Here is a 14830-nt window from a genome sequence, read left to right as displayed (position 1 = left end):
TACTGTTGAAATGAGTTATTCACAAACTGCCACAATTACTGTACTGTACTTTGCTTGTTGAGTGAAAGTCTATCTATCTATCATTATCTAGACTCTTATCTTGTAACAAAATTAATTAAATTTCAAATAAATGCCTTTCTTTTCTTTTCATCTATTTGGTTATATATTTAAACATTATTTATTTAAACTAAACTTCAGTTTACGCTGGTACTAGCTATCTATCTATCTATCTATCTATATGGCCGTACAATTTTGGGGTCAGATATTTTCAAATAAAATTCATACTTTTTTCAAGAATGCATTAAATTGATCAAAATTGACTCGTATCTTGTTACAAAATAAACTATATTTCAAGTAAATGGCGTTTTTTTCTTTTCATCTATTCATCAAATAATCCTGAAAATAAATATTTTTAATATAAATAAATTGTATTATAAATAAAACTGTTTTCAACATACAGTAGATAGTAATAAGAAATGTGTCTTGAGCACCAAATCAGCATATTATAATTATTTCTGAAGCATCATTTGACACTGAAGACTGGATTAATGATGCTGACATTTCAGCTTTACCATCACAGGAATAAACTAAATTTTAAAAACAGAAAACAGTTATTTTATATTATTATCCAATTATATTAATTGTGATGATATTTTCGATCACATAAATGCAGCTTTGCTGAGCTTAAGAAAGAAACGGTCATTTATCAAACTCTTATTCTGCTTTTGATTTTTTTGATTATTACTGACTGCACCGTTAACACTATACCAGATAAATACCCATAATACTACATCACATTTGCGGCACATTCTACAATATCCAACAGCAAATACAAACTGTATCAAGCTCCACTTTTGAGTTGGTAAGCTGCCATGACTGTAACAGAAACCATCTTAGCTTACATTAAACTTGAGAGAAGCTGCTGAAAAGCGATGCCAAGATTTCATGTTTGAATTTGCAGCTTTATCAAGGGGAAAAACTACAGAGCAACTTGTGATTACACATCAAATGCAGCACAAAATCTTCTGTTGTTGGAAAACAGAAACCAGCTCAAGTTGCTCTGTGTTGCTGTGGCTGTTTAGACAGCTGTGCGGGTGATTCATTTGTTTAACGTGTTGGCTTTAAACTTCAGCCGAATTTCGCCATACATTTCTACATGCCTCCTGCTGCGTTCATTTTTCCTGCAGTGATGTCATAGTCAATTCATCTGATAACACTGTGTGCAGTGCAGCGAGGGAACAACCGATCCTCTTGTGTGCCGCAGTTCATTGGTGGTTAAAGCAATCAGACTGGTGACTACAGACATTAATGAGATTTATCCATTCTAATGCTCAAGTAATTTAATATGATGACGGGGGAAGGCAGTATAGCTGCCATGCGTGACTTTTCACAAAAGCTAATGACTGCTTATACAGTGGGGTCTCAGAGTCTGAAATCACTCTGTGAAGCAAGAACAAAGAAAAGTTATGACATAAAACGAACACCAAATATTTATGTTTCTAGGTCACTAAATCAAATGTAAGCAAATCTGTAACACAGACCAGGCAAGGTACAAAATGTCAGATATTCTTGCCAGAAAAAGATGCTCTTTGCAACATGCCGGATTACGTGAATTGTTAAATCATGTTCATTTTTTACTGTTCAACTTTTTACTTTTTTATGCTAAAGACAAATGAAAGAAAATAATGGAAAAACGTGCATTAAATTTGAAAAATGCAAAGTGAAAGTGTCTTCAGGACTTCAGGAATCCCACTGTAACCGTTACACCAGAAAACTGCAGAGAAGACACTCTGATGCTACAAACAGATATTTTTTCTTTGGAAATATTGAAAAGAAACTGGTCACGGTTCATTATTTTAATAGCGATAGAAACGATCAATAGTCATAAAAAGCAAACTCTGAGTGTTCTGAGTGTGAAAATATTAAATGATACACTACATTGCACCTGTCTGAATCTGCTCATGGGGGTTAACCATGTGAGCGCTCTTCACTTCTGCCAAGTTTTCCAAGCTTTTCAGAGCCAATTTCACAGACCATTGGCTGAACTCAAACAATTAATGCAGTTCTTTTAGTCATTAGACTGCTGAAGTCCATTGCAGTTTGTATGAGGGAAGCACAAAAAAAAGAGTATAAATTAAACACATTACATGTTTATAACCATGTTTGCTTAGTGAGTGCTTCTTAGCTTAAAAATGACAATGATAAAAGCAAATATAAAAAGTATAAAATAGGTACAAAGGGTACATTTTGTGTTCACAGAAGAAAGAAGGTTTTGAATGACATGACAGTGAATAGTAATTTTCAAATTTGAGTAAACTGTCCTTTTAATACAGATTGTGTGGTTTTACTTTGTTAATTGCAATCAATCACAAGGCAAGATCCAGAAATGAATTCTGCTAGATGAAACTGACCTGGAACCCCAGCCTTCATCCACATGTTAATGTCTGTTCCCTCTCCATGTTCTTCAAGCGACGTGACATTGATGGGAGCCAACAGTTTCATCACCTCCTTCATGATTGCCCGAGCTTTGTCACTGCCAGTGAACTGCAGTCCCAGAGGACTGAAGGTGCCCAGGTCAGACTCCATTACCAGGTCAAAGTTCGAGATGTTTACCTTAGGAGAAGTGGAGAAGAAGTCACCACAAAAATCAGAGTAGAAACATACAAAAAAATGCTATTATAATATTTTTTGCTGCGGCGGCCGGGGAGCAGTTGGGGGTTCAGTGCCTTGCTCAAGGGAACCTCAGTCGTGGTACTGAAGGTGGGAGAGAGTGCTGTACATTCACTCCCCCCACCTACAATTCCTGCTGGACCTGAGACTTGAACCCGCAACCTTTGGGTTAAGAGTCTGACTCTCTAACCATTAGGCCGCGACTTTCTGCTGTATTTGCTATATTATAAGAGAATAAATTATATTACATTATATTATATTATATTATATTATATTATATTACGACGGCGTTTTAGTGCCACGTTAAAAAAAAAATGTAATCTACGATTACAAGATTAAGGTCGTAATATTTCAAGAATAAAGTCGAAATTATGAGAATAAAGTCGAAATACTATGAGAATAAAGTCAAAATATTATGAGAATAAAGTTGAAATGTTTCTAGAATAAAGTCGAAAAATTACGAGAATGTTTCGACAATAAAGTCGAAATATTACGGGAATAAAGACGAAATGTTTCGAGAATAAAGATTAAAGTTATAATATTTTGAGAGTATATTCTAGTCTTTTGCACATGCAAATGGACCGGATTGGGAGCACCAGGAGATATTCCAAAGTCTCAGCTTTCAAAATCTGTCAGTTTTATAGCGAAATACAAACAATATATTACAATAATGAATGGAAGACGTTAAATATTATGTTCAATCATTTACTGTATTCAAACTCCTAGAAGGTCACAAGCTGTGTTGGACTAATAACTAATATTGGGGTAAACATATATGGAATTCACTAATCGCATTCACTTTAGATTACATACGCAGTACAAGGCGAGTGTCCATGATAAATTATAGAAAAACATCTTTCAAAAAAGCTTCTTAGGAAGTATTCTTTGTATTCATGTTGTTTTCATATGGTTTTGAAAGTTTTGCAAGAAAAGATTCGATATAATTACTATGAAATATCATGAGGTGTAAATTAATCAATTATAAATCATTCAATTTCATTTCAAATGAATTATTTCAGTCACACTTTATTTTAAGGTCCAAATCACGCTATAAGCAAGCAATTAACTATGATTTTTGCCTCAATAAACTGCTAATTTGCTACTTATTAATAGTTAGTAAGGTAGCTTTTAAGTTTAGGTATTAGGTAGGATTAGGGATGTAGAATATGGTGGTGCAGAATATGTGCTTTATAAGTACTAATAAACAGCCAATATGTTAATAATATGCATGCTAATAAGCAACTAGTGAGAATTGGCCCCTATACTAAAGTGTTACCTTTAATTTACATCATTCGATTTTCAGTTGCACTACATGGCATTTTACCGCCTGAAATAACCTCAACTTGTCATAGAAAAGGTCAAATTATTTGATTCTTTGAAAGAATTATTGACCTTGACACATTGTCATAAGGATCCACAGGGGTCCTCTCTATGATAATTTTTCCCAGCATGGTTCTGCCTGTTGGCTTAAAGCTTTTATAATAATAATAATAATAATAAGAAGAAGAAGAAGAAGAAGAAGAAGAAGAAGAAGAAGAAGAAGAAGAAGAAGAAGAAGAAGAAAAAGAGATTATGCCAAACTACTTAATAAGGTTTTCTTTTCAAGATATTAATTTCTTTAATGAGGCTCTTTTTCTACATTATGATTTCAGGACAGTTGTGTCACCCTGACATTTTTTACTTAAATGTCAGAAAAACATATATATCAAGGTGAATTTGATTCCAAAATGAAAAATATTCATAGAAGAGGTGTATTCGGGTCAGTGTATGCATGATAGCATTTTTAATGCCTTTATGAACAAATTAATCAGATGAGAGAAAAAAAATCACTGACAGACAATAATTTAGCAATTAGTGAATATGTCCAAACAACAACACTGGCAAATGGAACACTGAAGAAAAAATAAACATAAACTAATTACTGCTCGTGGCTTAACTAACTACCTAACTAACTAACCAACAATAATCCATCTGAAACCAAACATTAAAGGCAGAGTAAGTGATTTTTCAAAAACACTTTAGAAAACTGATTCGGGCCGAATCACAAAACAAACTTGTAGCCAATCAGCAATAAGGGGCGTGTCTACTCGTGATGTGGAGGAGAGCGCGTTCAGTGCATGGGACCAATAGCCGAGCCGAGCGACAGAAAGATAGAGATGACGGATAAAAAAACAAAAGAGGAAAACGTCTGCGGAACCATACGGCAAGAAGTAGGACCCGTGTAAATATCGGATCAGCTTTCCAGCACTGGAGAGAACTAAAACATCTTCCAAACACTAATCTTTTACAATTATTTTAAAATAGTAATTAAAAATACTAAAAATAATATAATGAGTTATAAACACATGCATTTTCATTGAATTATTTATGGTTAATTTTAGAAGAGCAATATACAGTGGCAATTAATTCACAGCACGTTTTTTTTCTGATTAAAAAATAAAAAATTAAGCATTTAAAAAAATATATCATAAAAATGCTTATAGGGTAATTCTGTGTCAACACAGCCAGAGGGTCTGGTGAAAGACATGGACAAATATAGAAATAAAGAAGAAAGCCAGCTCTATGCATTGCACAGTGACCCACATTTGGTTTTTGGCCATTGAAAATGGATCAAATTTAACAATTATCTCTAGGACTGAATCTCACATAACCTTAAAAATGAAGATGCCAAAAGAAAAGTCTGTTACGAATGAGAAACCAAAATCATGTAGAGACACAGATATGCAAACTCTGGGTTGGTTGGTTGGACGGATGGATGGACACACACACACACAAACACACACACACACACACACACACACACACACACATACACACACACACACATACATACATACATACTGTACATACATACATACATACATACTCGAAAAGCATCTTTTCCCCACTTTTGAACTGTCACCATTGGCATATAATGCAGGCGTACCGCGTCCCTTTCGAACGAAACTCTGACAGAGTGAAAGACCAACGAGTGGAATATGTTCAGGTATGAGTTTTGATATCGTATGAAGTATTGTGTACCATCACAGTATAGCAGTTTATGCTGCCATTTGTGCCCTCTTGAACTGTGCTTCAGGGCAGTGATTTACGCTACTGTGTTTCATGTGTTTTGCAGAGAATCTTTGAGATTGAAGGCCGGCCTGTTCCCCATGAAATTATCTTTGTGGATGAGGCTGGTTTCAACCTGACCAAAAGAAGGAGGGAGGAATATAATTGGCCATCGGGCTATTGTAAATGTCCCTGGTCAGCGCGGAGGGACTGTCACTATGTGTGCAGCCATCAGCCAATGAGGGGTACTCCACCGTCATGCCATTCTAGGACCCTATAACACTATGCTCCTCCTTGCTTTCCTTGATGGTCTAAGAGAGCATATGTTATTTACAGCACCATTAAGGTTCTATATAGCACTTTCAAAGCATGGCTCTTTATGGAACCCTATAAAAAGGGTTCTATTTAGCACCAAAAAGGGTCCTGCTATTGTTACAAGCTGAATAACCATTTTTCTTAAGAGTGTACTCTCACCATTAAAACAGAAAACACACAAACCTAGTAAAACCTTTTTGTCAGATGCCATAACCCAAGACAGCAAAATCATCCATTAAATAATTCTAAACATAACTAATTGTGAGAGTATACTGTGTGCTTTCAGGATAAAAGAAAAATTCCTTTCAATTCTTTGATAGAAGATTTTAAAAATGCTCTTTCATAATGAACAGTGATGGGAGTTACACCACATGGCCTAGCCTGGCATAGCCTGAAATAACCTCAACTTGTCATAGAAATGGTCAAATTATTTTATGTTTTGAAAGACTTATTGACCTTGACACATCATCATGAAGATCTGCAGGGGTCCTCTTTATGATATCTTTTTTCATTTTCCTAAATGTTTCTGCATGTTGGTTGCAAGTTTTTATATTATTATTATTAACTACTTAAGGTATTATTTTCAATAATTTCATTCTTTAATTAGGTTTATTTCTACATTATAATTTCAAAACAGTTGTGTCACCCTGACATTTTTACTTAAATGTCAGAAAAAATATATATATCAAGGTGAATTTAATTCAGAAATGAAAAACATGCTATTCATAGAAGAGATGTATTCAGGTCACTGTGTACATAAATGGCATTGTTAATGTCTTTATGTATATATTATATCAGATGGCAACAAAAATAAGTGTCACGTTACGTCACTAATTTGGTAATTACACTGACAAAAAGGAAAACCACTTACTGCTCTTGGCTGGACAACTAACTAACTAACAATAATCCATCTGAAAGCGACCATTAACAAACTTAGACTAAAAAAGGAAAATGAATTGTAAAACTGATTTCAATCAAATAAATCAAATGAATATTAATGCAATGCATTTAACAATTCTTTTAATTTCAAACAATTATTCAGTGGAACCATGGAAAAGATTCACTCATTTATTACTTATTACTTTTCTTCACATGTAATTCAATCAGTGATTTTTTAGCTGTAAGTTGTGAACTACTTGCAACACAGCAAATTAAAGTTTGAGTTTATCTGTCCTGCTGCAGCTGAAAATAGAACATTATGAATTAGCATTCCAATATATTTAAATTAACTTAATTAACATAATTACATTAACTTTTTTTTTTTCTTCAAATCTTCCCACGGTTTGCATGTTCGACACACTTGTTCTAAATCATCCAACAGAACATAACAGTGTTAATATGATAGGGAAGTGTACTTTGTGCTGTTGGAAGTACTGAGCTGCTCCCACCCCGCCTGGCTCCTCTGCGGACCACAGCACCGTCCTCAGTGTTCTTTTGGGACGCAGCCCTGGGGACCCAAACAATCGACAGTATGAGCTAACCACAAAATATTTCAGAATACATTTTCATAACGCAGCCACTGTAATATTGCTTCACTGGCTAAGATCAAGGTTAGTCGCTTTCATCAATCTGATTTTTTGCAGAAAAGGACAAGAGAAGATTACATTTATTTTTAAAATAAAAGTGCATATGTAAGGTCAGGTTGACACATCAGAGACGGCATGCTGACGTATCTGGGAAGGCAATGCTAGATGATCCTGGCCGTCCAGACAGTTGCATACTGGGCACTTGATAACTTGTCTGTACTTCCTGCAGAGTGGAATCTGTGAGAGATATTTTGGGCTTAATTGTGTTGGGCTTTCTCGATGATCCAGATGGGAGAGCTGTCCGTATGTGCATCCATCTCCTAAACTGCAAGGTATACATAGGAAAACAAGTCACTGTGTCTAGGTCAAATGGCACAGAAGAGGATGCAGCCGAAAGAACGTAATATACCAGAACATGAGGCTAATACGAGTAGATTTATGGATTCTGAGCAAATAGCTCACACTGTTGCAATAATAAAAAACTTGCATAGTAGAAACAGAGCCAAGGACTCGATGAACTGAACGTTGTTGTTGAGCATTTAAAATGTTGTAGAGAATGCTTACTCTACCAGCAGTGAAATTAATCATGTTGTCTGTGGTTATTGTGCACCATTATAGCTTTATTTCGCCAGTGTTTGTGGACGCCATTGCCAAGAGAAAGATGTTAAATACAAATGAGCACAACCCTCGGTATTGCCTGTGCAATAAAGCAACAATAGAGAGGAGAGGGGCCAAGAGATTCACATCGCATTGCATATTGACACTCAGCAGGAATTTTAATAATCTCCATTAATAACAGAATACTCTCAATACACTGCACTGCTTCAACAGTTACTGCACTTGCCCCCAAAAATAATATGCATACAGTCTATACTAAAACATCTTCCAAACACTAATCTTTTACAATTATTTTAAAATAGTAATTAAAAATACTAAAAATAATATAATGAGTTATAAACACATGCATTTTCATTGAATTATTTATGGTTAATTTTAGAAGAGCAATATACAGTGGCAATTAATTCACAGCACGTTTTTTTTCTGATTAAAAAATAAAAAATTAAGCATTTAAAAAAATATATCATAAAAATGCTTATAGGGTAATTCTGTGTCAACACAGCCAGAGGGTCTGGTGAAAGACATGGACAAATATAGAAATAAAGAAGAAAGCCAGCTGTATGCATTGCACAGTGACCCACATTTGGTTTTTGGCCATTGAAAATGGATCAAATTTAACAATTATCTCTAGGACTGAATCTCACATAACCTTAAAAATGAAGATGCCAAAAGAAAAGTCTGTTACGAATGAGAAACCAAAATCATGTAGAGACACAGATATGCAAACTCTGGGTTGGTTGGTTGGACGGATGGATGGACACACACACACACACACACACACACACACACACACACACACACACACACACACACACACACACACACATACACACACACACACATACATACATACATACTGTACATACATACATACATACATACTCGAAAAGCATCTTTTCCCCACTTTTGAACTGTCACCATTGGCATATAATGCAACAAGGATAGCTAAAGTCAACAGATTTTACTAATAAACCATCCAATCTCTGTGTAAAAATAACATAATGATGCTGCCATTTTTCTAAATTCATTTTCTACACACACACACATACATACATACATACTGTACATACATACATACATACATACTCGAAAAGCATCTTTTCCCCACTTTTGAACTGTCACCATTGGCATATAATGCAACAAGGATAGCTAAAGTCAACAGATTTTACTAATAAACCATCCAATCTCTGTGTAAAAATAACATAATGATGCTGCCATTTTTCTAAATTCATTTTCTCCCCCTGTAATTTGGCTGAACTCTCAAGTGAAAATTGTCATTTTGACGGCCCTTTACAAATTAGTGGATAACTCAGCAAATATTCATCCATGACATTTAATATTTTGGCTTCAATCACTATTTATGTTAAAAAAATTTACTTAATCAAACAATTTAGCCTGGAAAGCTTCTCAGATTGGGTTGAATGACCCTATAACTTCTCTCATGTGTACATCTCAGTCACTGGCAGCTGTATATAACTAAATATTTAGTCATGTGACAGAGAGAGGGGTTCTCAAAATGTTACCATCTTCAGAGGTCTCACCTAAGTCTCTGATCAAAGAAAGTGCTTCCCAGGAAATGGCGACCCCACCTCCATCATCCATAGCGCCCTGGCCCACGTCCCAGCTGTCCAGGTGACCACTGAGCAGCACCACCTAAAACAGAATCAGAGCAAAATCATACAAATGAATAGTAAAATAAATATTTCATAACATATTTTATCAGCATTGTTTCCTTTGTTTTTTTCTTTTCTTTTTATAGTAACACAATTGTTTATTCATGTATAAAAAGGGTTTACATAACAGACTGTAAAGGGAAAAAGGCATCCTGGCAACCTTTTCCAGATGTTGACTGTCAGTCTAAAATGGATCTTGTCAAACCCAGGCCACAGTGAAAGCCTTTAAACTGATGGTCTAGATTAGATTTAAACTCTAAACATCCTCCTCTCATAGTTCTAACACTGGCTAAATATATCCCTCTACTCCACCGAGAGCATCTTCTACCACTTTACATTCACTTTTGGCAGAGCTGCAAAACTTTAGGAATATAGCTTACAAATAATGCTCTCCAATTTTATTTTATACTGTCAATCTGCCATTCATACAATAGCCTCTATGGGCTGTTAAAATTTTATGGCAATAAACATCCTGAATGCTTGTAAAAAATGCTTGTGAACATTTGGGGAATAAAGCTCAAACGAAGTCTGTTTTTGAGACTCGCCTCAGTTAAGTGTGGATTTTCCAGTTGATTTGTCAGCTATCTGCCTACAGCATCCCGTTGGCAAATATACAAATGCTGTCTGGACATCCGCCAATCAGCTACAAGCCCACTCCCTCCAAATGTATTTTTGAATACTGTGACAGATTTTGTCTATACCGTGTCATGTTGTTGTCAGTCCCATGACAGGTTAACACTCCCAACAGCATCACGAGAAAAGGCTAACGGTAATCTATGCCAACCATCTGTGAGTTACAACGGGTGAACTCTAAAGCAACAGCCAACGTGCCAACAGCAAAAGTACAAAAACATTCTGTAGTGACCGTTCTTTTGTGTTGAACAAAATCTACTGTGAGACTTGTGCTTTCATGATCAGACACCAAAAACACACAGATGGAACGTCTAGGTAGAAACAGTTCAGACTGTTCTTTAGTGCTGCTGAATTATTAAACAGGAGACAAATCGGGTCGTTATTTAGTCATTCTTGTGCCATTTCAAACCCGAATGGTGTTGCTTTTTTCATTTTGAAGACATTTTGAAGAATTTTTTTACAGTACATACAAAAAAACTGCTAATGGCAGCTATCAAGCTTCAAAAAGGACAAAGAGCATCATTATATTAGACAATATGACTGTTGCCCAATTTGTAAAGTCTACTAAATTCATAAAGTGAGCTAAAAGAGAGACATTCAAGTTATCATTTACCAATAATATTCCCTTCCATAAAGTTTTGAAATGTCATTCACATTTGTGTTTAAACTCGAGTCAAAATGGCCTGTAAAAGTCAAAAATACACTAGCATTCATACGTTTGGGGTGTGATTTTTTTAAATAATTACTGATATCATTATGGATTTATTTTACTGAACAAAAGTGACAGACAAAATGTTTATTTCAAGTAAACACTGTTATTTTCACCATACACTACCGGTCAAAGGTTTGAGATCTGTAAGACTTATAATGTTTTTTTAAAGAAGTCTCTTATGCTCATAAAGGCTGTATTTACTTGATCAAAAATACAGAAAAAAACGGTAATCTTGCAAAATGTTATTACAATATAAAATAATGGTTTCTATTTTAATATTCATTAAAATATAATTTATTTCTGTGATGCAAAGCTGAATTTTCATCAGCCATCACTCCAGTATAAAGTGCCACATGATCCTTCAGAAATCATTCTAATATGCTGAATTAATATTAGAATTATGAATGTTGACAACAGTTGTGCTGCCAAATATTTTTTTTGGAAACTGTGATACTTTTTTCAGGATTCTTTGATGAATAAAAAGTTAAAAAGAAGAGCATATATTCAAAATATAAATCTTTTCTAACAATATAAATCTTTGCTATCACTTCTTAATAATTTAACACATCCTTGCTGAATAAAAGTTTAAATTTCTTTGCAAAAAAAGAAAGAACAAAAATGTACTGACCCCAAACTTTTGAACTGTAGTGTATATTGTTAGAAAAGATTTCTATTTTAAATAAATGCTCTTCTTTTTAACTTTTTATTCATCAAAGAATCCTGAAAAAAGTATCACAGCTTCCCAAAAAATATTAAGCAGCACAACAGTTTCCAGCACTGATAATAAATCAGCATATTAGAATGATTTCTGAAGGATCATGTGAGACTGAAGACTGGAATAATGATGCTGAAAATTCAGCTTTGAATCACAGGAATAAATGAGATTTTAATGTATATTAAAATAGAAAAACGTTATTTTATATCATAATAATATTTCACAATATTAAATTTTTCCTGTATTTTTGATCAAATAAATCCAGCCTTGATGAGCATAAGAAACTCCTGTAAAAAACATCAAAAATCGTTCTGATCCCAAACTTTTGACCGGTAGTTTATATATTAAGCAGCACAACTTACTTTGTACTCTGATAATAAAAAGAAATGAGCACAAAATCAGCATATTAGAAAGATTTCTGAAGAACGGAGCAATGGCTGCTGAAAATTCAGCTTTGCTGTCACAGGAATAAATTGCATTTTAAAATCTATTATAATAGAAATCAGTTATTTTAAACTGTAATAGTTTCATAATATTGCTGTTTTTACTGCATTTTTTTATTAAATATATTGAGCCTTTGAGACTTCTAATAAGAGACTTCTTACCAACCCCAAACTTTTGAATAGTATAAATAATAACGAATAAAATAGATCAAATAACACTGAGTAAATAAAGGGTAAATAATGATTTTTTTAATTATTGAGTGAAATATTCATTGAAATTCCTTCAAGAAAACAGTCACTGGTAACATGAAATGTGGAAGTAAATTTGGCATAATTTCCAGCATTATGCCACCGCTTACACAGAATCAAGAACATCTAAAAGCTGTACATCAATGCACAAAATCAACATAAAACGTTGTGTAACTTCTGGTCATTTCTGTAATCCTCTTCAAAGCCAGCTCACAAACAGAAACTATTTTCCCCTTCTTTCAAGTGCAAAATGCAAACAAACAAAAAGTAAACCAGATTTCTTCAGACTGATGTTAAACCGGCACTGCATACACTACTGGTTTGGCAGGAGGACCGGCATAATTTGATGTGGTCCTGAAATATGGAACTGATGGATTAATCTAAACAAGTTTTTATGCATAAAAGAAAATAAAAATATTTTTCTAATTGCCGTTTCGGTTTTGAATATATTTCAGTCTAGTCTAGTAATACTGACAGCATAACCATGCTGTCTGGCCAAACACAAATCATGAGAATGTGAAAAAGAAAGGAAAAACAAAACAAAAAAGACCCAGGCATAGGCCAAAAAAAGCAGGTTTAGTAGTGAGTACTGAGACAAAGAGAGATCTGTTTCCAGATTAAACTTAACTTCCTAATAACTACGTGACAGTGTGGAATGTAAGGGCTGACTGACCTCATAATTAAACACTATCATGTCACCGTTAATGAGCTCTGACAGGATGAGGCTATTAATTACGAAGCACTGAAATATGAATGAGGGAGTGAAATTAAGAGAGTGCACAGGGAGAGGATGAGTTGAGCCTAATGAGCCCGCTATCCAAGGGGAGTAATACTGAAACACACAATTCAATATCCTGCAGTAAATCTGGACCAGACAGGGGCCAAAACCTATAACTAGCTGAACAATGAAGATGTGTAAATGAAAATGAAAACACATGCTAATCAAATGTATGTAACCGCAGCTTGATATTTGGAATGAAATCATACAGTGATTCAAAAAAAAAAAAAAAAGTAGTATGCTTAGTTCTCACTTAAACATCACTGTGCAAATGTTGATGTAGACATTTGATACAAATGTAGATACGAACTACTGGTTCAAACCAAGAAGCACACCAGTGGCCATTTTTAAGAATAAAATTATTCTTAACTGCTTTCTTTCTTACTTCCTAAGAATAACATAAAGAATAATTTGTATTCTGGATAGTTAACCCAAAAATGAAAATTGCGTTTCTTTCTTGTGTGGAACACAAAAGAAGATATTTTGTGACTTCCAAAGTAGGAAAAAATACTATGGAAGTCTTTTGTCTCCAACAGAAGAAGGGGGGGAAAATGTCATACAGGTTTAGAACAGCAGTAAATGATGACTAAATGTTTCATTTTTGAGTGAACTATCCCTTTTAAGAATGTTTTTATCTGTTCTAAAAAAAATGTAGGAAGAATTTTAACATCATAAATAGGCCTGCAGACAGATTGACAGAAAGTCGGAGGTTAAACAAACTGTCCCTCATTCATTCTCTCCACCCCCACCACTTCCTGGAACTCCATCATTGTGTGTGCTAAAAAAGAGTGTAGCGTTTAGCGCAAAACCAGAGAGTGGTTTAAAGAACGTGTGGTGAGAGAATGAGCAAGCTTTTAAGAGAGCGGATGAGGGGAAGAACTCGCTGTGAAATGAACAGCCTGTACTGTACGCTCTTCAACAAGTCAGTAAATCATTCACAAACCACCTTCAGAAGACTTTGTTGTAACTCAAATCATCATGAAATAGAAGAGGACAAAACAAAAGAACTAGGCAGTGATGAAATGTCTGACAAGATCCTAGAAATGTTCAAAATGTGTTGCCTCAGCAACTGTCAGCAATGAAAATTTGTTTTGTTTTTCCTGACTTAAAGGGTTACTCCACCCCAAAATGAAAATGTTGTCATTAATCACTTACCCCCATTTCGTTCCAAACCCGTAAAAGCTTCGTTCGTCTTCGAAACACAATTTAAGATATTTTGGATGAAAACCAGGAGGCTTGTGACTGTCCCATTAACTGCCTAGTAAATTACGTTATGAAGCGACGAGAAAACTTTTTGTACGCAAAGAAAACAAAAATAACGACTTTATTCAACAATTAATCTCCTCTGTGTCTCTCCGCATCACCGTAGTGCCATTTTGGAGAATATCCGCTGAACACAAGCAGCGTACGCTCTTCTGTGTCAGCCGCGACACAAGGATACGTTTTCTAC

General features: G+C 34.7%; 1 protein-coding gene across 2 annotated transcripts in view; it reads right to left on the bottom strand.

Moving 5' to 3' along the window:
• LOC107596697 (carboxypeptidase Q) overlaps nt 1–14830 on the bottom strand; it is an 82571-nt gene that overhangs the window by 47473 nt on the left and 20268 nt on the right. For both annotated transcript variants that reach the window (XR_001610394.1, XM_016287494.1), the window contains exons 5-7: nt 9719–9830; nt 7389–7480; nt 2412–2613 (exon numbers count right to left, since the gene is read on the bottom strand). Coding sequence is in view for 1 of the 2 variants with exons in the window: in XM_016287494.1 (XP_016142980.1) it covers nt 2412–2613; nt 7389–7480; nt 9719–9830 (406 nt within the window). In the remaining variant the exon portion in view is untranslated. The remainder of the gene's footprint in view (nt 1–2411; nt 2614–7388; nt 7481–9718; nt 9831–14830) is intronic.

The sequence above is a fragment of the Sinocyclocheilus grahami genome, unplaced genomic scaffold, assembly GCF_001515645.1.
Source record: "Sinocyclocheilus grahami isolate Dianchi unplaced genomic scaffold, SAMN03320097.WGS_v1.1 scaffold222.1, whole genome shotgun sequence".
Classification (NCBI taxonomy): Eukaryota; Metazoa; Chordata; class Actinopteri; order Cypriniformes; family Cyprinidae; genus Sinocyclocheilus; species Sinocyclocheilus grahami.
This window is presented reverse-complemented; position numbering and strand designations above follow the sequence as displayed.